This window comes from Phyllobates terribilis, unplaced genomic scaffold (genome assembly GCF_046119375.1).
Source record: "Phyllobates terribilis strain yellow unplaced genomic scaffold, ASM4611937v1 Scaffold_11__3_contigs__length_659146591, whole genome shotgun sequence".
Taxonomy (NCBI): Eukaryota; Metazoa; Chordata; class Amphibia; order Anura; family Dendrobatidae; genus Phyllobates; species Phyllobates terribilis.
This window is the reverse complement of record NW_027362771.1, coordinates 416,910,706-416,931,703: the sequence shown is the minus strand read 5'-3', so window position 1 is coordinate 416,931,703 and position 20,998 is coordinate 416,910,706. Positions and strand designations below refer to the sequence as shown.

Sequence of the window (20,998 nt, the reverse complement as noted above, 5' to 3'; positions counted from 1 at the left end):
TCAAGCATTATTCTGTTACTAGCAAATAATATTCTAGAACTTGGCATCACACATCTTCTCCCGTCTCCAGGCAATTTTTTTTTGCATTTTTTTTAGCTACATTAAAATTACTGTCTTATATTCTTTTTATAGCTCTTCTCATGTAACAGACCTGCAGCCAAAGAATTATTTTCCCTCAATGTCATCCTTAAGAGAAAGTTGGCAGAAAGCTTGGGCAAAGATGTAGATGCTTTTTGTTGGAACAGTATAAAAAAGAAATCTGTGATAAAAACTGTACACGTTATTCTTCTCTTGCCCCACATAATTTTGATCACACCATGAGACTGGATAGGACCAAAAGAGAGGAGAATGATTAAGAATTTATTGGGATCTCTCTTAGGTTAAGTTTACATGGTTGTTGTGAAACACTGCCAGTAACATCCGTGAATTGTGGATATGGCTGGTTCCCTGTGCCCATCCCCGTACAAACCAAGGAACAACACAACGCAACGTTCTAAGAGCGTTTCAGAATTTCTGCGTTACAATACTGTATTTATCAGCACTCTCCATTTAATTAAAAAATATTGTCCTTTATTTCATGTGGCAGGACAATCTTTTTAGAAAAGCAGGGGGGAGAGGGGAGATGGATCAGGACTTTTCTAAAAAGATTGACCCGCCACATTAAATAGAGGACACTATTTTTTAATTAAATAGTGAGTGCTGATTTTTCTATCGATTTACCGTATTTTTCGGACTATAAGACGCACCTAGGTTTTGGAGGCGGAAAATAGAAAAAAAAATGTAAGCAAAAAATGTGGTCATAATGCCCTGTTAAGGGTGAGGGGGTCTGCTGCTGACACTGTTATAGGTGTAATGTCCCCCAATTCTGTTAATATCCCCCATCCTGGTATATATGGCCCCCCTCCTTCCTGTTATACGTGGCCCTCATCCCTATCCTGATATGCATGGCACCCCAATCCCCCATCCTGGTATGCATGGTACCCCTCATTCCTCTTCCTGGTATGTATGGTACCCTTCATCCTGGTATGTATGGCCCCCCACTTACACCCATCCTGGTATGTATGGCACCTTCATTCCTCTTCCTGGTATGTATGGCACTCTTCATCTCTGTATGTATGCCCCCCCCCACTCATCCCTCTATGTATATGGCCCCCCTCATCCCTATTCCTGGTATATATGGCACCCTTCACCCCTGTATGTATGGCCCCCCCTCATACTGGTATGCTTGGCACCCCCTGATCCCCATGGGAGTGGTGAATATTCATGGACTTTAATAGCGGGCACACTGACGCGCTGCAGCAACAGTGTGCGTGCTATTAGGGAGAATGAATGGCCGCTGCTCCCCACACACACAGTCCCGGCGTGGGGAGCAGTGACTATTCTGGCACAGAGCGGGACACAGCGCTGGAGGAGAGAGAAGGTGAGAATTATTTTTTGATTTTTTTTCTGTGCAGCACAACGGGGATCAGGGGGTGCCAAGCATACCAGGATGGGGGGGGGGCATACATACAGGGATGAAGGGTGCCATACATACCAGGAGCCGCGCTGCAGGCACAGTGTGCCGGCTATTAAGGAAAATGCAAATTCACTGTTCCCCGCGCCCCATTGCTGTTGCTTCTCCCACATCCCCCACCACCCACAGCCACAGTATTTGTGCATATTGGACTATAAAACTCTCCCCCCCACTTTCCTCCAAAATTTTGGAGGAAAAAAGTGCGTCTTGTAGTCCGAAAAATACGGTATATAAATTAAAATCCTAATGGTTAATTATGGTTTGATAATTTGCACGCAAAAAAATGTTAATGTCCGTAAATTTTGGATAAGCTATCCAGAAAAAAATAAAAATTAAGTTGGTGACTATGGATATTTCAATGGTCTTCTTTAGATAGATATGATATGATAGATAGATATGATTCCTTAGTCTACATTGCAGCCGCAACAAACTGGACAAATTCAGTGCACCACCCAGTAATCTGATGCCAAGGAAAATGCAACACTGGTATTTTGACAATAGTACGTGACTGATGATCTCTAGTCTCTAAACGTCCAAGTAGTGGCACAAGGATCTGGCCTCAGCAGCAAATCTTAGCCCTTCCAAGACATAGCACCACCTGCACCCCCAAACATTAGTCTTTCCTTTTCTGCCTTCTTCTTGAGATCAACTACATTTTTGGGTAGAGGTACTCACACCCCACCTCTTTAACTACCAGATACTTTTAATTCAAAGAGTCAAGGAAGGTCCAAGAAGCCTTGTCTACAGCTAGTCTGACAAGTTGTGTATCCGCAAGGCCCCCTGCAGAGAGGAACAAATACACACATTTTCCCACCAGATGCAGGAATACTAATGGAGGCCTAATTACATTATGGTCCATGGAGGCCACCTTGGGGTGACACACTGTTACAACACCTTCCTCCTCAAATTGTGAACAGACAAGGGACCTCAACAAGTCGCTTGTTAAGTACACCATAGATATATGGCTCTCATGTTAGATATAATATAACAGCAGTTATAACCTTGAAAATATTTGGGACCAATTCATCAATATTGGCATTGTTCATGCTGGTCTTGATGGATTCAGACACTCCTCATTTCTGAAAAGGTGCAACCCTCTTCATGAATCTGGAGCGTCTGACAAGTGATGTGCGCCCTGTGGCTACACCAGAAATCTCACTTCATTACCTGACAGATCAGATGACCTATGGCTGTGGCGTCCTACCCCATTCGCCCCACCTTCCCCCATTTTGTCGGAGCTGGGAGAAACTGGAGTGAAAACAACAAGTCTCAAAATTTGGACGAAACCTTGAGTTGCGCCTATATTTTGCGACTTTGCAAAGCTTTTATGCCGGGATTCTGGCATGAAAGCTTTGATGAATCTGGCCCTTTTGTCTCAGCATATCAACCCCCTTCAATGTTTTAAGTGTTTTCAACTTAAAAATCCCCAGCAATCAGCTTAAAAAAATGGGAAAGCTGATGTGTTTGAATGTAGCTGAAAAAATATCAGCTCTCCCCATGATCACACTGTATCTCAAGTGTCTCCTGGTCTGATACTTCCATAATAGCGGCTTTCTTAGTGATACTGCTATAAGCTTTCTCTCTGTTTCTAATTAATTTAGTTTTGTATGACTGCATATCAAACTATTAAATTCATTTGAAGATGATCACGAGATCTGATTAGTCTGTGATACTGCTTTGTTTCTCCCTCTATCTCCCTCTATCTCTTGTAGTCTAGTCTTATTATTGTAATGTTTGCTCCTTTTTGGTTTACAATGTGGTAGAGGTTTTTGATTTGCATGTTTGTAATTGCTATCATTCTTCTTTTGTACTCCAGATTCATCCAAACAATTTTACATAACAAGTAATTGTAATTTTCTAAAGTGCCAGTCTGAAACAATAAAGATCATTTAAGTAAATTGCGCCAAACTGCTTAAAGAACACATGCCCCTTAATAATTCTGTGCAGTTTTGGACTACCCTAATGTCAGAAATCTACACCTTTTATGAGCAGATGCCGATTTGCTGAAAAATGTACAACATTTTCTGGCATAAAGATGAAAAATTCCTACTAAGGGTATGTGCACATGATGTATTCTCGATGCGAACCCTGCCAAATTTTTCAGGAGGAAGACACTTTACACAAAAGAAAATGGCAATTACAAACTTGTGAATCAAAAACCTCTACTCATTGTGTACCAATGGAGCAAACATTGCAAGTCTTTTTTGGTCGTTATTTGCCGGATTTTTCTTTTTTAAAGAGGACCTGTCAGCAGGATTTTGGACTCTTACCTCAAGAGATGACAGTAATGTTAAAATGATACTGATATTTTGAAGAAATACTATTTTCCGTTGTTTTGTAATCGGCAGTGGAGTTTTTGTGCTAAAGAGACATGAGTGCAACGGGCTCGACAGTGAGCTTGGTCTACTCCTACCAGTTTGGTTATTATCCATCATCCCACCACCACCTGCCTCTGGTCTATGACGGATAGGTCATTGCTTTTTCAGTGACCTACCTCATCTGACCTACACTTCAAATGGGTGGTGCATGCAGAGTTCGATTTCTCAGCTCCATTATGTCATTTGGAAGATAGTGCACAAGCTCAGCCCTTAGCAATGAAAGCGTTTGCTGAGATTTCTGCCAAAGGAGGCAGGACACTAAAAAATGTTTTAATTTCTCCTCTCCCTTATAGAGACATTGGCTTGAAAAGTTTGTTACAATTTATGTGAAGTTCAACTGGGTCTTGCGCGAAATTTGTCTCTGGCGGCGTCTACATCTTCTCCTGCATGATGTTGATCAATCATAAGCAGGCAGCAACACAGAGAGGAAAAAAGAATATGCCCTCCTCTCCTCACTGATACATAACACAGCTCTGCTGTATTTCAGATATCAATACATACCCTTCTAGATCTCATCTCAGAGCTGCCGGCTCTGACCCACCCTCACATTGACTGCCATGGATGAGATCTGGAAGGATTTGTAATGATACATAACTCAGCTCTGATTTATTTTTACATTTTTAGCTGCAGAGATCAGTGGGAAGAGGAGGGTGTGTTCTTTTCTCCTGTCTGTTGCTGCCTGCTTATGATTGATCAATGTCATGCAGGGGAAGAAGTACACGCCCCCAAAAACAAATTTCTGGTAAAACCCAGTTGAACTTTACATAAATTGTAAAGTTTAGATTATAATTTAATATCTCCACAAAGATAGGAGAAATTAAGGAATAAAAACGACATTTTACTCAGCTCTGCAGTCACTATTCCATCATCTATCCAGTTTAGCATGCTCAAACTAGTGAAAGATCCTCATTAAGAATTTCTCATACATTTTTGCAAATAATCAAAACAAGTTACTAAAACATTTTGTTTGTTTTTATTTTCTGAGTGTAGATTTATATATTTTTTTATATTTTACGCTTTTCCATTAGGTCTATGACATCAAGTGATCAAAAGTAGACTAGCTGAATCTTTCTTAGCTCTATGTAGAAAAAAGAAGTCTGTTTTCCCTATATGAGTCATCATGAAAACTACAATTCTACATCACTGCAAAGTGCCTGGCAGGGGGAGGAGCAGAGTTTCTAGATCAGGAGTTGAAGAGGAAGTGGAGCTGGGCTGCCAGGGACTATATAGAGCTTAAATGGATTCAACTAGCCAGTTTTTGATCACTTGATTTCATAGACCTAATGGAAAAGAGAAGAATTACCAGGGTAGAAGGGTAAAATGAGCAATTGTAAGTTCAAAGTGCTATATAATATGATTGCAATATATTAAGGGGATAAAAACTTTGATGGGAGTGCTTCTTTAACTCAAACTGGTGAAAGGTCTTCTTTAAAGCCCCATACAGTCCCCATACAGTCAAGAGGCTGTATTTTTTCTACATCACTGCATAATATTTTTTGTGTTTATAGGTAAGCTATTGGAAAATTAATTGATTACCAATTAAAAAAGTTTTTTTTTTTTTTTCCCCTAGAGAACAACCCATCTTCACGACAAGAGCACATGTCTTCCAAATAGATCCCAGCACCAAGAAGAACTGGGTCCCAGCAAGCAAACAAGCAGTAACTGTCTCCTATTTTTATGACAGCACAAGGAACAGCTATCGAATCATCAGCGTTGATGGGACCAAGGTGCGTGCTCTTTCATCAGATTAGAAATAATATTTGCCTTATTGTTCAGCTTTTTGATATATTATTTGACTTAAAGGTGTTGTCCTATACGTATCAAATTATAGTTAATGGGCCAGGGGGGTTCCAGAAAAAATATATATAAACATCTTTTGGACCTGGGCCACTTTCCTGCACTCATTACTGTATCCCTCATTCCATCTAGCGAGGGATGTAATAGTAAGTGCAGAAGAGCGACACAGGTCCAGAAGGTGTTTATAGGTTTTGGAGGGATTTCTTGGGCAACGCTGGGCCCATTAAGCATAGCTTAAATTATTTGACTTAATCCTCTAATCAAATCTGACGTGTCACTTTATGTGGTACTATATCTGGAATGCGCGTCAACCTATCTCACTGGTTCTGAGATTGATTTTTGATGACACATTGTAACTTATGGTATTGATCTATATGTTTTGCTCTTATTTATGAATTGATCTGACGTTTAAAAAAATAGCAATTTTCAAACTTTGAATGTTTATAGCCTTAACCCTAGAACGCATACCTGGGGCCTCACAGGCCCGCCCTGTTAATTGTTTTCTATTTTGCAAGATTACTTTAGTTAGAATTTTGAAACTCTAGGTATTCCTCAGGTATATAGTTGTTTGTCATTTTTGTTTGAGTTATTCCATGTTATTTGCACATGGGCCTAAAAGGCCCGAGGTATGTGAAAAAGTAGATTTTTATGGTCATGCGTTCCAGGGACTAAATAGTCATACCACACAAAAAAAGGGTTAAAGGTGGTGTCTGGTCTTCTGATTATAGTCTACAGTCACTCTGTAACTGCAGACTTATGAATTCTTGAATTCTTATAGCATGCACACCGGATGCTGTCAGGATTCTCTTCCGGTATTACCAGCAACTATGGCCAGTCACATGACTACACATGTGATTTGCATATTTCCAGCCACATTACAATTAGATGTGCTCGGTCTTGCTCAACACAAGTAAATACAGCTGTCACCCGCTGCATTTTCACCATTAGGGGGGTGTTATGTCAGTGAAAAGTATTGTATTGGCATACATTAAAGTGGTTGGCTCGTAATTTCCAAGTTATGCCCTGGGACCAGCGTGGTTTAATAAAAAACAAAAAACAAAACTATAAACACCTACTGGACCTGGGCTGCTTCTCTGCGTTTGTCTGAAAGGTATGCATAGTTTGTTTTTTAGTTTTTTTGTTTTTTTTTAATCCACCCTGTTGTTGTTAAACACAGAAATAAACATTCGTGACTTATTACATCTCCTGATGCTCCTCTGCTCAGGTCGTCCCCAAAGATGATTATTTACCGAGAGTTATAATGTGCTATATCGGCATATGACCGCTGCTGCCAATTTCTTGCCTCAGTGGTGCTATACATGCTATCATCACCTTTAAGGCCAATTATTGGCTTCAGCGGTCACCCGCTGTTACGGCATGTCAATGCTCTAGGGAAATTATTAAAACGAGTGGGGACAACTAAATTAACACCGGAGTGGTGTGAGATTTAACAAGTTAAATATGGTTATATTTTACTTTATTTTGTAATATTTTTTGTAGCTAGCTCAATTTCTTAAACTGTCAGACAATTGTTTTAACATTTTACACGGAGCAATTGATTTTGTAATATAGGGGTATATTTGAAATTATTCTGTAAATCTGGCTTTGTTGAGTTCCTGACTAAACCTCTTATTTCGGATGGCACAGAAAATAATGGCTTTCCTGTCACTGTCCTGCCATGACGAGTGGGTGGTGCATGCTTAATTTTCTTTAAAGTTGTCTGATGAGTCAGTAACAGTTTGCCCATGTTCATCAAAGCTTTCTAAGACTTCTGCTTAGTATGTTCAGCGCAATGATGTAAATATTGTACGATTCTAGCAATCAGGGAAATGGCGTTATCCACTACTTTCCTGTTATCTCTGTATTGTGATTGTGTAGACATCTCAACGGTCTGAAACATCAAAGTGCATGTGATATAGAGGAGAGATGTCCTAGTAAGCCTCTCGTATGACACAACTTTGAAATATAGACTTAACTTAAAATATAAGGCTGTGGGGCCACTATGCGTTTTTTAAGCGTTTCCGCAGTGTAATTTCCGCCGCGGAAACGCTTAAAAAACGCCTGGAAATAGGTCTGCAATTGTCCCCAATGATGATCTGCAAGTTTTTTCTGCCAGGGAGATGCAGAAACGCTCCTCAGCATTTCTGCATCGTGGACACATAGCCTAAGAGTAGGTTTACCTTTCAATAATATTTTCACCTAAGTCAACAAAACATAAATGATAAAGATGTAATATATACTGTATTATTTGTCTTACACGAATCCTAACTTGTGGCATGTATTCTATAAAAAAACGAAAGGAGGTAGTACTCCAAGTGCACTCCAAGGAAAATTCTACTGTGAACTTTGCCTTACTTGTAATTATAATTTTTCTTTTAGCATTCTTCTTTCAACAGTCTATATAATCCTTTAAGAACACCAATGTGATCTACAGGAAAATTAGTCCAATAGGACAAGAACTACAACAGGACTAGTCACAGGTGTCATGGCAGGGAAATGTGTACTTACATAGTAAATGATTTGTCTGCTCCAAGTCCAACATGTTGTGCGTAACTAGTGGTGTAACCTGTTCCTACGGGCAGAAGCTGAATATATCTAGATAGAGAACCTGCGTATAAGACACTTGCATCATGTACAGCAGGACAGAACTGTAAAGAGTACAGAGCTTATGTAAAAATGTTTATGTAAGATGATCAAACCTAAATCTCCAAAAGGTTATTCTTGTCTACAGGTTGGTGAGGGTTACACAGCTTTCAATTACTGCCAGTTTAATTTGGCATTTTAGCCATCAATCTGGAATTCTATAGCTCCATCAGAGCAGAAAGATTAAATGTAGCATTTATGGCATTAACGTCAGACATATTTGGAAATGAGTGAAAAGTCTCAGAAGAGTTCATTGACCTTTATAAGTATATTCAGTAGAGAAGAGCGAATCTTTTGAAATTCAAGTTCGGCAACTTCTCCAAATTTACCCCAAAATTTGTGTGAATCTCAACACTCTAAAGCTTGTAATTGCTTGAAAAATACAGGTGGGAGAGAGGGTAAAGAGACAGAGAGAACCTCACTGACAATAAGAGCTCACATTATATTGGAGGAAAGAGAGATAGTACCCCATTAACCATAAGAGCTTTCACTTTACTGGCGAGAGAAAGACCTTACTGTCCATAAGAGCTTTCACTTTACAGGCAAAAAAGAGAAAACCTCACTGACCATAAGAGCTTATATTTTCCTATAACTAGAAAGAGAATGCCGCGCTGACCATAAGTGCTTTTACTGTACAGGCAAGAGAGGACCCCACTGACCATACAAGCTTACATTTTACAGGTGAGAGAGAAAGGACCCCACATACCATAAGAACCTACAATCTACATACGAGAGAGAGAAAGTACTCTGCTGACCATAAAAGCTTACACTCTTCAAAAGAGAGAGAACCCCGCTAACCAAAAGAACTTCCACACTGTAGAAGAGAGCAAAAGAGAGACAGAGAGGACCAAGTTGACCATAAGAGCTTACACTCTACAGGAGAGAGAGTACCCCGCTGACCATAAATGCTTACACTCTACAGGACGGAGAGAAAGCGAGGACCCCACTGACCATACAAGCTGTAACATACCTGGCGGCATCTTTGCATAGTGGTCCATCTTCCACTGTGCAAGAGCGCGCACTTGAGAATGTCTCTCTGGCTTCCCTCCATGCTGTCTGTTTGTGTCTGTTTCTGCTGCTTAAGGGTGGCGCCCGATCACTTCCTGCTTTTTGTACCTGCTGTGGGTCACACCCCTTGTGCGTCCTCAGCCTATTGCTGTCTGTCACCTGGTATTTAACCCAGCTGCTCCAATCAATCCCTGCCTGAGCATCTTGCCCTGTCAGTTGGCTTTGGTCTCTGACATGCCAGGTCCTGTCTATGTTACCTGTCTTGCAGTATCTGTTCCCATGTCTGTACTGTGTCCTATCTGTGTACCCTAACCTGCAGTCTGTACACGTTCCTTGCCTCTTGTCTGCCTATCCTGGAGGCTGTATTTCCAGGCCTGTCTGAACACGCTCCTAGCCTGTTCCTCCCGCCTTCTAGGGGCCGATTACCTAGACCTGCTCCTGTATCTTGTCTGTCCTGTCTGAACACGCTCCTTGCCTGTTCGTCCCGCCTCTCTGGGGGCCGTATTCCCAGACCCGCTCCTGTATTCCGCTGCAGTGTCGGTCTCCTCCGTACACTCAGTTCCAGTCTGAACTCTCTCCTATCTTTTACCTGTTTTTTCTCTATGTCCGTTCCTTTCCTTTTTCTGCAGAGTCTGAACTCGTACCTAACTCCTGCTTGTTGTCTCTGTACTCCCGTTTGTGAGTTTGTGGTCCACTCGCTACTTCTCTGCAAGTACCCTGTGGGTATCTGGCTCTGCCTTTCCCTTCCTGTCTGTTCCGTGTGAACAGAGCCCTGTCCCCCCTGCTCTGCCTTGCTCACCGCTCCAGGCGGCCTCGTCCTGCTCTGCTCTTGCTCACCGCTCCAGGCGGCCTCGTCCTGCTCTGCTCTTGCTCACCGCTCCAGGTGGCCTTGTCCTGCTCTGCTCTTGCTCACCGCTCCAGGCGGCCTCGTCCTGCTCTGCTCTTGCTCACCACTCCAGGCGGCCTCGTCCTGCTCTGCTCTTGCTCACCGCTCCAGGTGGCCTCGTCCTGCTCTGCTCTTGCTCACCGCTCCAGGCGGTCTCGTCCTGCTCTGCTCTTGCTCACCGCTCCAGGCGGTCTCGTCCTGCTCTGCTCTTGCTCACCACTCCAGGCGGTCTCGTCCTGCTCTGCTCTTGCTCACCGCTCCAGGCGGTCTCGTCCTGCTCTGCTCTTTCTCACTGCTCCGGCAGTCTCGTTCTGCTCTCTCCCTTTACCTCACTGCTCCGGCAGTCTCGCTCAGCTTCCTCTTTCTCACTGCTCCGGCAGTCTCGTTCTGCTCTCTCCTTCTTTCTCACTGCTCCAGCAGTCTCACTCTGCTTCTTCTTTCTCACTGCTCCGGCAGTCTCGTTCTGCTCTCTCCCCTTTGCTCGCTGCCCTGGCAGTCTCGCTCTGCTCCCTCTTGCTCGCTGCTCCGGCAGTCTGCTCTTACCCTTTGCTCGCTGCTCCGGCAGTCTCGCTCTGCTCTGACCCTTTGCTCGCTGCTCTGGCAGTCCTACTCTGCTCTGACCCTTTGCTCGCTGCTCTGGCAGTCCTACTCTGCTCTGACCCTTTGCTCGCTGCTCTGGCAGTCCTACTCTGCTCTGACCCTTTGCTCGCTGCTCCGGCAGTCCTACTCTGCTCTGACCCTTTGCTCGCTGCTCCGGGAGCCTCGCCCTGCTCCCTCTTGCTCGCTGCTCCGGCAGTCTCGCCCTGCTCCCTCTAGATTGCTGCTCCGGTAGTTTGCTCTGACCCTTTGCTCGCTGCTCCGGCAGTCTCGCTCTGTTTCCTCTTGCTCACTGCTCCGGCAGTCCTACCCTGCTCTTACCCTTTGCTCGCTGCTCCGGCAGTCCTACCCTGCTCTTACCCTTTGCTCGCTGCTCTGGCAGTCTCGCTCTGCTCAGACCCTTTGCTCGCTGCTCTGGCAGCCTCGCTCTGCTCTGATTCTTTGCTCCGCTCCTGGCGGCCTCGTCTTGCTCTCAACCTGCTGTGTTTGTATACCGCTTCTGCGGTTCTGTTCCAGAAGTCCCAGTCTGTACTGGGTTCTATCCTCTCTGTGCTCCAACCTGTTGTACCTGCCAGTACCTCCCCGTCTGCATACCAGTGTGCCAGCCTAAACCTTCCAGTTCCTGTATTCCCCGGTGTGGGCCAACAGCCGTGTCCGGAGTCTGACCTGGAGTAGACCCTGGTACCTCTGCTCGTTTCCTCCCTGGTGCACTGGCGTCGTGCGATCTTGGTCGGATCGGGCAGACGCTTAGTTACGCCCCTCCAGGCACTCTCCGGTACGGTACAGTGGAATCACTACAATCACACGCACATGCCACTCAGCCCGGGCGTGTGCATTACACAAGCTTTCACTCGACAGGCAAGAGAAAGAAGACCCCTTTGATCGGATACCAATTCAATGTATAGTAGATAAGTTCATAACTTTGCAATGCTTGGAGGATATTTAAATATAATTAGTTACTCTTTAATTTGCAGCCAAAGCCAGTTTTTTTTCATGATTGTTATATGGCTTCTTCAGAGGGTATCAGAGCTATGCAGCTTATAGCTTCAAGACCCCCTGAAGAAGCCATGTAACGCAGTGAAACATGTTGGGGGGCAAGGGCTATTTGAAAAGTTGTATTTTAAAGCAAATGACTTTATATTTACCCCATACACTATACCTGTTATGCACTGCATGCATCACCAGTTTCATGTATGGTATAAACACAGACAGCCTTTCTGATTCACTGCACTAATGACACATCCGTATAAACGGGATGTGAAGGACACAGTATAGTGTCAGCAATTAGTCAGTACTAAATCCGGCATTTGTTAGTGACAATTGAATCTAAACTCATTCAAACATCATAGTGTTTGGCAGAAACTCTTTCATAAGGATAATACATAGAGGACCTCTAACCTGGCTAGATAGTGATCCTTTATATGTACCTTTACATGTGTACCTTTCCCTATAGGCCAGACTAGTTATTAGACTAATAAGTTATATAAGGGGATAAAGTTGCATATTTGTAAGACATTTGATATGGATTTAGTAAATTATTATTATGAAAAGTTTTGATATATACGAGTGATTGGTGTAAAGAAGATACTTATTTTCCTTTTGGCAATTTATTAATATGGTTATTTAAGTACCATGCTGCCAGTCTTCTGCAATATCTGCGCTCCTTACTGCAGCATCTTATTCCATTAGCAGGTACACACATTTCACATAGTACTTCTGACATTTCTTTGCCTCTACATGTTTTTCCCGTCATACCCCCTAATTCTGTAATCTGTTTTATACAAGGGATGTGTAATATTTTTAGATGCACACTTCATAAATAATTGGTTTTTTTATTACACCGTCTGTGGTTTTGAAATATAACTAATATAACATTCTTGTAATGATGTAAAAATCAAGAAGATGTAATTTTTCCTTTTCTGTTCTTTATTAAAAAAAAAAAAATCATTTGCAGCATCTGAAGGATGTACACAATGGCAGCTGAAGTCTTTTCATGTTATCAAATTAAAGGTGTTACTGCCTTCAAAGTGTCTGTCTTTAAAGCTAATTTGGCACACAAAGGCCTCTGTCTGTACAATAGCATTCAGGTACATCGGTGAATTTTTATAGTTCATTTCTGCAATATGAATTCCTCATTTAAATCATGTATGTTATTGCAATACACAAAGGCACTAACGCTTGTAATTATTGCAGAAATGCACTTTCTTTGGATCAAAAGTAGGATACCTTTGCTCCTTTTTCAAGCAAGTTTTTCTCATGCAGTCTTGATGCTAGGAGTTCTGAAGCCTTTTTTGGTGGTTCCAAATCTCGTGCCAAATCGTCCAACTCATACTGGTCAAATCCCTTACAAACTGAGACCTCTTCACTTTCAAAATCTTAATCATTGCTGTCACCTTGTTATTCACCATATTGCTGTTCTTGAAAAGAGAGTATTTCAAGGAAAACTGGCACTGGGATTTCAGCTGAATGAAGCACTGGACATATAACTGATGGTAGAGTAGGATACCCTGTTCTATTTATTTTTCTTGTTATATCCTGAAGTTTATACTTTACAAAAGTAACAGTCGCTGGAATTATCTCTTGACTCTCGTCAAACCATAGGTATGCCAAATAGCCTTTTGTCACGTGTTTTCTTCGTCTACATCCATAAACTCTCGACACACTGCCTGCGCACCTTTTGAGTAGCCCAAGACTTCTCTTGATCACCAAGTTTTACTTTGAAATGTGCAAAATAGGCTTGCTTGACAAATGTGCTGCTGTTCGTCCTTTGACTGGAAATGGTGAAACTGCTACAGAAAAAAGGAATCGGGGCTGTTTAGGCACAGCGAGAAATAGCCGAGACGAAAATGATCTGAAAGAAAATAAGCGTGTAAATAAAAAAAATTCTGCTCACCCCTAGTATACAGACATTTGGAATACATTTCACTATATAGAGCGGCACACAACCTCTCGCCACACTGTCTAGCGTGTAACTGAATAGCCTAGACTAATAACAACCGGTTGCCAAGGTCGTCCTCCACTCCTCTCCACTCAAGGGTGGTTCGCTCTCTGCGAATAGGAGAAGTTCTAGTGCTATCCTCGATCCTGCCTAGAGTAATCACATTAAGATAAGCTATAGATAAAACCTGACTTGATAAAAGAAAACACCGCACTTTTGAAATCGGCATGCTTAGTTTAGTGTAAATCAGCAGAAAAATCGAACTCAACAAAAATGATGTTCAAAATTGTTCCCTTATGTAATACAATCTCCAGAAAATGATGGCATACAGTCACTCCCTGGGGATTTTACACAGTGCCTTTTCTGTGTGTAAAGCGTTTCTATTCTCTTACAGTTATATGAAAAAGTTTGGGCACCCCTATTAATCTTAAGCTTAATGTTTTATAAAAATTGGTGTTTTTGCGACAGTTATTTCAGTTTGATATATGTAATAACTGTTGGACACAGTAATGTTTCTGCCTTGAAATGAGGTTTATTGTACTAACAGAAAATGTGCAATCTGCATTCAAACAAAATTTGACAGGTGCATAAGTATGGGCACCCTTATCATTTTCTTGTTTTAAATACTCCTACTTACTTTTTACTGACTTACTAAAGCACTTTTTTGGTTTTGTAACCTCATTGAGCTTTGAACTTCATAGCCAGGTGTATGCAATCATGAGAAAAGCTACTTAAAGTGGCCACTTGCAAGTTGTTCTCCTGTTTGAATCTCCTCTGAAGAGTGGCATCATGGGCTCCTCAAAACAACTGTCAAATGATCTGAAAACAAAGATTATTCAACATAGTTGTTCAGGGGAAGGATACAAAAGCTGTCTCAGAGATTTAACCTGTCAGTTTCCACTGTGAGGAACATAGTAAGGAAATGGAAGAACACAGGGACAGTTCTTATTAAGGCCAGAAGTGGCAGGGCAAGAAAAACATCAGAAAGGCAGAGAAGAAGAATGGTGAGATCAGTCAAGGACAATCCTCAGACCACCTCCAGAGAGCTGCAGCATCAACTTGCTGCAGATGGTGTCACTGTGCATCGGTCAACTATACAACGCACTTTGCACAAGGAGAAGCTGTATGGGAGAGTGATGCGAAAGAAGCCGTTTCTGCAAGTGACTCGCCCCCTGGGCCGTGGGGCACTCGGATCCGGGCAATAGAGAGCGATGGGAGTAGTAGTGGCAACCCGGTTCCGTGGCTCAGGGTGGTCAGGCCAGTGGTAGTCCGTTATGTGTTATTGATAATGTCTGACTACGCCACCCGTGGATTGCGGTTATTAGGAACCGCCGCTGCATGCAGACCGCTGGGGCTGATGAGGTGTGCAGCTATGGTAGTGTGACTCCCCACGGGAAGAGTGCGGCCCCAGGGCAGTGTAGTGGATGGTGGGAGTGATGGTAGTGCTGGAGGAGCAAGGAGCACACAGACAACAGGTTGCAGTCCAGGGTCTTTACTAAACAGGTAAACTGACCCACAAACAGTCCCAGCTAGGAGGGGACCTGGATGTCTGAGAGCAACGGGGAAATTGGCCCTGGTCAGGGTGAGGGTGTAGGCCTACCGTGCTTTCTGCGCTCCTTCTGACTATCTCCTCCTGATAGGATAACAGCCCACGTTTCCGAGCTTTCCGTGCTTTCTCGCCTGTATGGCTTGCGACGTGGGTTCCTTTCTGCTCCCAGCCTTGTACGGCTTTACTGGTCCCTTCGGTTGTGGCAGGGCCTCCAGGCTTCTTAGGCCAAGGAATGTACAGTCCCTTGCGGGCTGGTTCTCTGCTGGGGGATGTGGAATCCTTCCAGCCTCAGACACCAAAGTCTGGTAAAAATTAAGTCTTTTCTCTGCCAAGACAGGCTCTCTTCGCCTCTTGTCTCTGGCTTGTGGCTCTCCTACTGCCACACTTCCTCTTAGGTTACAATGCAACTTTCTGTCCCTGCTCCACTCTGGGACACGTCTCAGTGCTGAGACAGGCAATCCAGTTCTCTCTAACCCTGTCCCCAGTACCAGCTTTTATAGGGGCAGCCTGCTCCCCCTACTGGCCTGAGACAGGAGGCATTGCATGCTAATGTTCCCCTGACCAGAGAACCTCCGCCTTGCTCTCAGACACAGCTTTAATTACACTTGTGGCATCCAGGTAGGGTGACACATTCCCCCCTAGTGAAATTTAGTACTCCGGGACTAAACAGTAAACAAAGACAATATGCATAACAATAAAACATTAATAGACAGACGACGCACAAATTGAGTTCTTAAGGTCACAGTGTGGTCTGTGACCGGGTGTCCATATCACCAGTACAACGGGAGCCTTAACCAGGTGGGGGTCTGTCCTACCCCAAGTCCTTCACAGTCTTAGTTCATTCCTGGGTTAAGCTCCGAACGCAGTCCATACAAGGTCCCGGTTATAAAAAGTCCATAACCTTCGAGTCCTTACGGTAGCTGCAAGAAACTGAAACACACTATCAATAAACATGCAGGTAACTTTGGCAAACATTTTAACATTTGGCAACAGGGTTATTTACACTTTTAGTACACTCTATATTCTCCAGCGAGCGGGTATCTGTCCCTTTGTGCTCCTGGTTGACCTCCTTAACCCACTGTCTGGTGGTGGACTAACCTGGCTTTCCCCACTAGCGTTAGGGGTACAGCTACCAGCTGGGTGGACAGGTAGGGCAGGCAGCTGTCTGCGGGTTCTTTGGCTTACCGCAGGCATGGCAGGCTCACTGTCAGCAGAGGGTTGACTCTCCTGGGCTGCTGGAACAGGCTCTTCTGCCTCTGGAACCGCTTGCTCTTCTTCACCTTCCAGCTCTGGTGTTGGTTGTTGCTGTGCCGGTTGCAGGAAATGCAGGACGGGTACCACTATGGCATCATTTATGCGAGTCCAGGACTGAGGGAACTCTCCGAGAACGGTGCTGATCATTTCTTCCTTGTCCTCTGCGGGTTCAAGGTCACTCTGATCCTCTTCTGCACTACGGAGTTGCTCTGGGCATCTTTTGAGGTGGTCCCTGGAGACGACACTAGTGGTTTCTCCTCCGTCCTTGGTGATCACGCACACCTTTGGGTTGTCGTGGTCAGACTGCAGTACGGTGTAGGGTTCCCTTTCCCACTGGTCGTACAACTTATGTAGCCTTCTCTTCCGCTTTAGGACTTGCTCACCAGGTTCTAGGGGACTAGCAGGGGCGTGTTGATTGAAGAGTCTTTCTTGCTTCTCTCTCACCTGGGCCAGGCTCTTCTCCACACTCTCCTGTACCTTCTTGTACTGCAGTTGCCTTTCCGTATCCCAGTCCGCATCCGGGGAGGTGTCCTCAGGTATTAGGACTCCCATCTCCAGGTCTACGGGCAGCTTACCCGGTCTGGCTCGCATCAGGTAAGCCGGGCTGCAGTTTGTAGCGTTCACCGGGATATTGTTGTACTTGTCTACCAGGTCCGGCAGTTTTTCTGGCCACAGGCTGCGTTCCTCCAGGGGCAACGTCTTCAGGAGATCAATGACTATATTGTTCATCTTCTCACACATCCCATTGGTTTGGGGGTGGTAAGGCGTTGTACGAATCTTCTTACAGCCATAGAGGTTGCAGAACTCCTGGAAGATTTCAGCTTCAAACGCTGGACCTCTGTCAGGACCTGTTCGGGATACCCGTGTGGACGGCAGAAATATTGCTGGAAGGCTCTGGCCGCTGTTTGGGCTGTCAAGTCCTTTACCGGGACCACCACTAGAAAACGGGAATAGTGGTCCACAATTGTCAGGGCGTAGATGTATCCTGACCGGCTGGGAGCCAATTTGACATGGTCCAGAGCTACCAGCTCAAAAGGCTGCGTGGTGACGATGGGCCTCAAGGGTGTCTTCTGGCTGGTGCGGTCCTTCCTTCTCAGGTGACAAAGGCCACAGTCTCTGCACCACTTTTCTACTGCTCCTCTCATGCCGACCCAAAAGAACCTTCCTCTTAGTAGGAACTCCAGTTTCTTCCAACCGAAGTGTCCCGCTCTGTCATGGTAAGCCCCCAGGACCATAGCTGCATCTCGCCTTGGGACCACGACTTGCCAGGTCAGCTCGTGCGTCCGGTGGTTAACAATCCTTCTGCACAACTTGCCTTCGTAGAGGAACAGCTTGCTTTTCTCCTTCCATAGCTGCTTGGCTTCCTCTGGGGCATCTGGATCTAGGCGGGCGTCTTCCCGGGTCAGCAGATCTTTCACCAGGCGGACTGCAGGGTCACTATCTTGGGTCTCGGCCCAGCTGTGGTGAGGTAGGGGATTCATCATCACAGTTGTTAGATCCTCCTCCTTCACGCGGTGAGAGTGTTGAGCGGCTCCATACCGGTGAAACGAGGGGAGTTCTACCTCTTCCAGCTCTTCAGGGTCTTCGTCACCTTCAGGTAAGTGAGGCATTCTTGATAGGGCGTCCGCGTTGGCGTTGGTTTTGCCTGCCCGGTACTTGATCACGAAGTCATAGTTGGAGAGACGGGCCATCCACCGCTGTTCCAGGGCACCCAGTCTTGCATTGTCCAGGTGTGTCAACGGGTTGTTGTCCGTGTACACGGTGAACTTTGCGGAGGCCAGGTAATGCTTGAAGCGTTCCGTCACGGCCCACACCACCGCCAAGAATTCTAGCTTGAAGGAGCTGTAATTCTCCGGGTTCCTTTCGGTGGGCCTCAGCTTCCGGCTGGCGTATGCGATCACCCGTTTTCTGCCCTGTTGGTTTTGGGACAGTACGGCTCCCAGTCCCACATTACTGGCATCTGTGTGGAGAATGAAAGGCTGGCCGTAATCGGGGTAGGCCAGGATCTCATCCCCAGTGAGGGCCAACTTTAGCTGGCGGAAGGACTCCTCTTCCGGTTTATCCCACTTGAAGGGTGGCTTTTGACTTCTGGACTTGGACTGTCCGATCAGGAGGTCCTGCATAGGAGCTGCCATCTTAGTGAACCCAGGGATGAACCTTCGGTAGTAGCCTACCAACCCGAGAAACTGTCTCACCTCTTTGATGTTCGAGGGGCTTGGCCAGCTCTTGATTGCCGTGACCTTGTCAGGGTCGGGGGCCACTCCTTCCGCGCTTACCACGTGCCCTAGGTACTGGACCTTTGGTTTCAGCAGGTGACACTTCGATGGTTTCACCTTCAGGCCGTAGCCTGCCAGGGCTTCGAACACCTCGGCCAGGTGCTTTAGATGGTCCTCGTAGGTCTTCGAATAGACGATCACGTCGTCCAGGTAAAGGAGGACCGTCTCGAAGTTTCGGTGCCCTAGACAGCATTCCATCAGCCGCTGGAAGGTCCCTGGTGCGTTGCAGAGCCCGAAAGGCATACAGTTGAACTCACTCAGTCCCATCGGGGTGGTGATGGCGGTCTTCTCCTTGTCAGCCTCTGCCACAGGAACCTGCCAGTACCCGCTAGTAAGGTCCAAAGTAGAAAAGAAGTTAGCAGATTTTAGTGCGGCTAAAGACTCCTCTATTCTAGGCAGCGGATATGCGTCTTTGTGGGTGATACGGTTGATTTGTCTATAGTCCACGCACATTCTCATGGTGCCGTCTTTCTTTTTGACCAGAACCAAAGGGGCTGCCCAGGGTCTACAGCTGTCTCTAACGACCCCAGCTTCTTTCATCTCTCTTAGCATGCCCTTTGCGTTCTGATAATGTGCTGGGGGTACAGGCCTGTGTCTCTCTTTTATTGGTGGGTGGCTCCCTGTGGGGATGTGGTGTTCTATCCCCTTTACTCTGCCGAAGTCTAGCGGGTGCTTACTAAAGACTCTCTCGTACTCCTGTACCACCCGGTAGACTCCTTGTTTTTGGTGCAGGGGAGTGGAGTCAGCACCCACATGGAGTTTCTGGCCCCAGTCCTCCTTTTGTTTCTGGGAGCCATTACCCTCCGCCTGAGGAGATGGAGGCAAGGGTTCCACGGCCCTGATAGCTTGGTGTTCGACGACAAACAGTTTGGCGAGTGTAGCGTACCTGGGTAAGTGTACTTCCCTCTCCCCAATGTTGAGGATGCGGACGGGCACCCTCCCATGACGGACATCAACCACCCCCCGGGCTGTCAAAATGGTGGGCCTGCTGTCTGAGTACACGGGTTCTACGATGGCTTGGTAGTCTCTACCTCTCAACCCGATTGCAGTCCGACACCAGATCATCATTTCACTTTTGGGAGGCATGGAAATGGGGAATGGATCACTGAGTCTTACGCTACCGATCTCACCACCAGACAGTTCTACCTGCTGCCGTCTCATCAGGGCTTTTATCTCCTTGTTGAGGACTCTCTGTTGGCTGGAACTAGCATTCACCGCCACCTGTTGTAGAATTACAATTACTTCTGAAAGACAATTTTCAATTATGTTAGTACCCACAGTTATTTTAGGGTGACTTTCATGACGGTCAATGTCCACAATAATCACTCCCTGTGCCGGCAGTTCAACTTTACTAATTTTAATGGTCATCTCCTTGAACCCCATCTGCGGCACGGGTAAGCCATTACTGGCGATGATGCTCAAGTTACTGTCTGGATACCGGGTGATATCAGCATCAGTCCAATACTGCTTAAAAAGTACATAAGAGATTGTGGTTACTTGCGACCCAGTATCCAGCAAGGCGCTCATGGGGATACCGTCCAGCACCACGGGTAAAACCGGGCGCCCCCCAACGTACTTATCACGCCAATTATAAGGGCCTGGTGATCTTATGCCTGGGGGTCGGCCCTCTGCCCCAGGTTGGACCCGTTTAAATTACAGTACCTGGAAATGTGTCCGGGCTGGTTGCATCGACGGCAAATGGGCTGTCCATCCTCTGCGTAGCGGTCTGTGGGCCTCCCTCGGAACGACGGGATCCTCCTCTGTCGACGCCACGAGACATCCTCCGGACTTGAAGCCAGCTTGATGGGTCTTGACGGGTCCACTTGCAACGCCTGGACGGTCCTGGTCAACACCGCGACGCTCCTGGTCAGCTCCTGGACTTGGTGGTGCAGGCCTTTCGACGGGGCTTGGTTCAGGGCCTGTGCATCAGCCTCCACGGAGTCCATAGAGGAGGGCGCCGCCTCCTGGTGGTAGGTGATAGCAGGGCGCCGGGGGTTTATAGCGCCACTGGTTGCAGATTCACGGAGCACCCTTATGGCCCTGTCCTTAAATTGGGCAAAGGTCAGGTCGGGGTTCTGGAAGAACATGAGGCGCAGCTGGGCCCTGTGGGCGCTGGACAGCAGACCCTCTATGAATTGTTCTGTTAGCAGCTTATCGGT

At 45.7% G+C, this 20,998-nt stretch overlaps 1 protein-coding gene across 1 annotated transcript in view; it reads left to right on the top strand.

Moving 5' to 3' along the window:
* HOMER2 (homer scaffold protein 2) overlaps positions 1-20,998 on the top strand; it is a 231,560-nt gene that overhangs the window by 80,630 nt on the left and 129,932 nt on the right. The window contains exon 2 of the mRNA XM_073653114.1: positions 5,462-5,618. Coding sequence (XP_073509215.1) covers positions 5,462-5,618 — 157 coding nt within the window. The remainder of the gene's footprint in view (positions 1-5,461; positions 5,619-20,998) is intronic.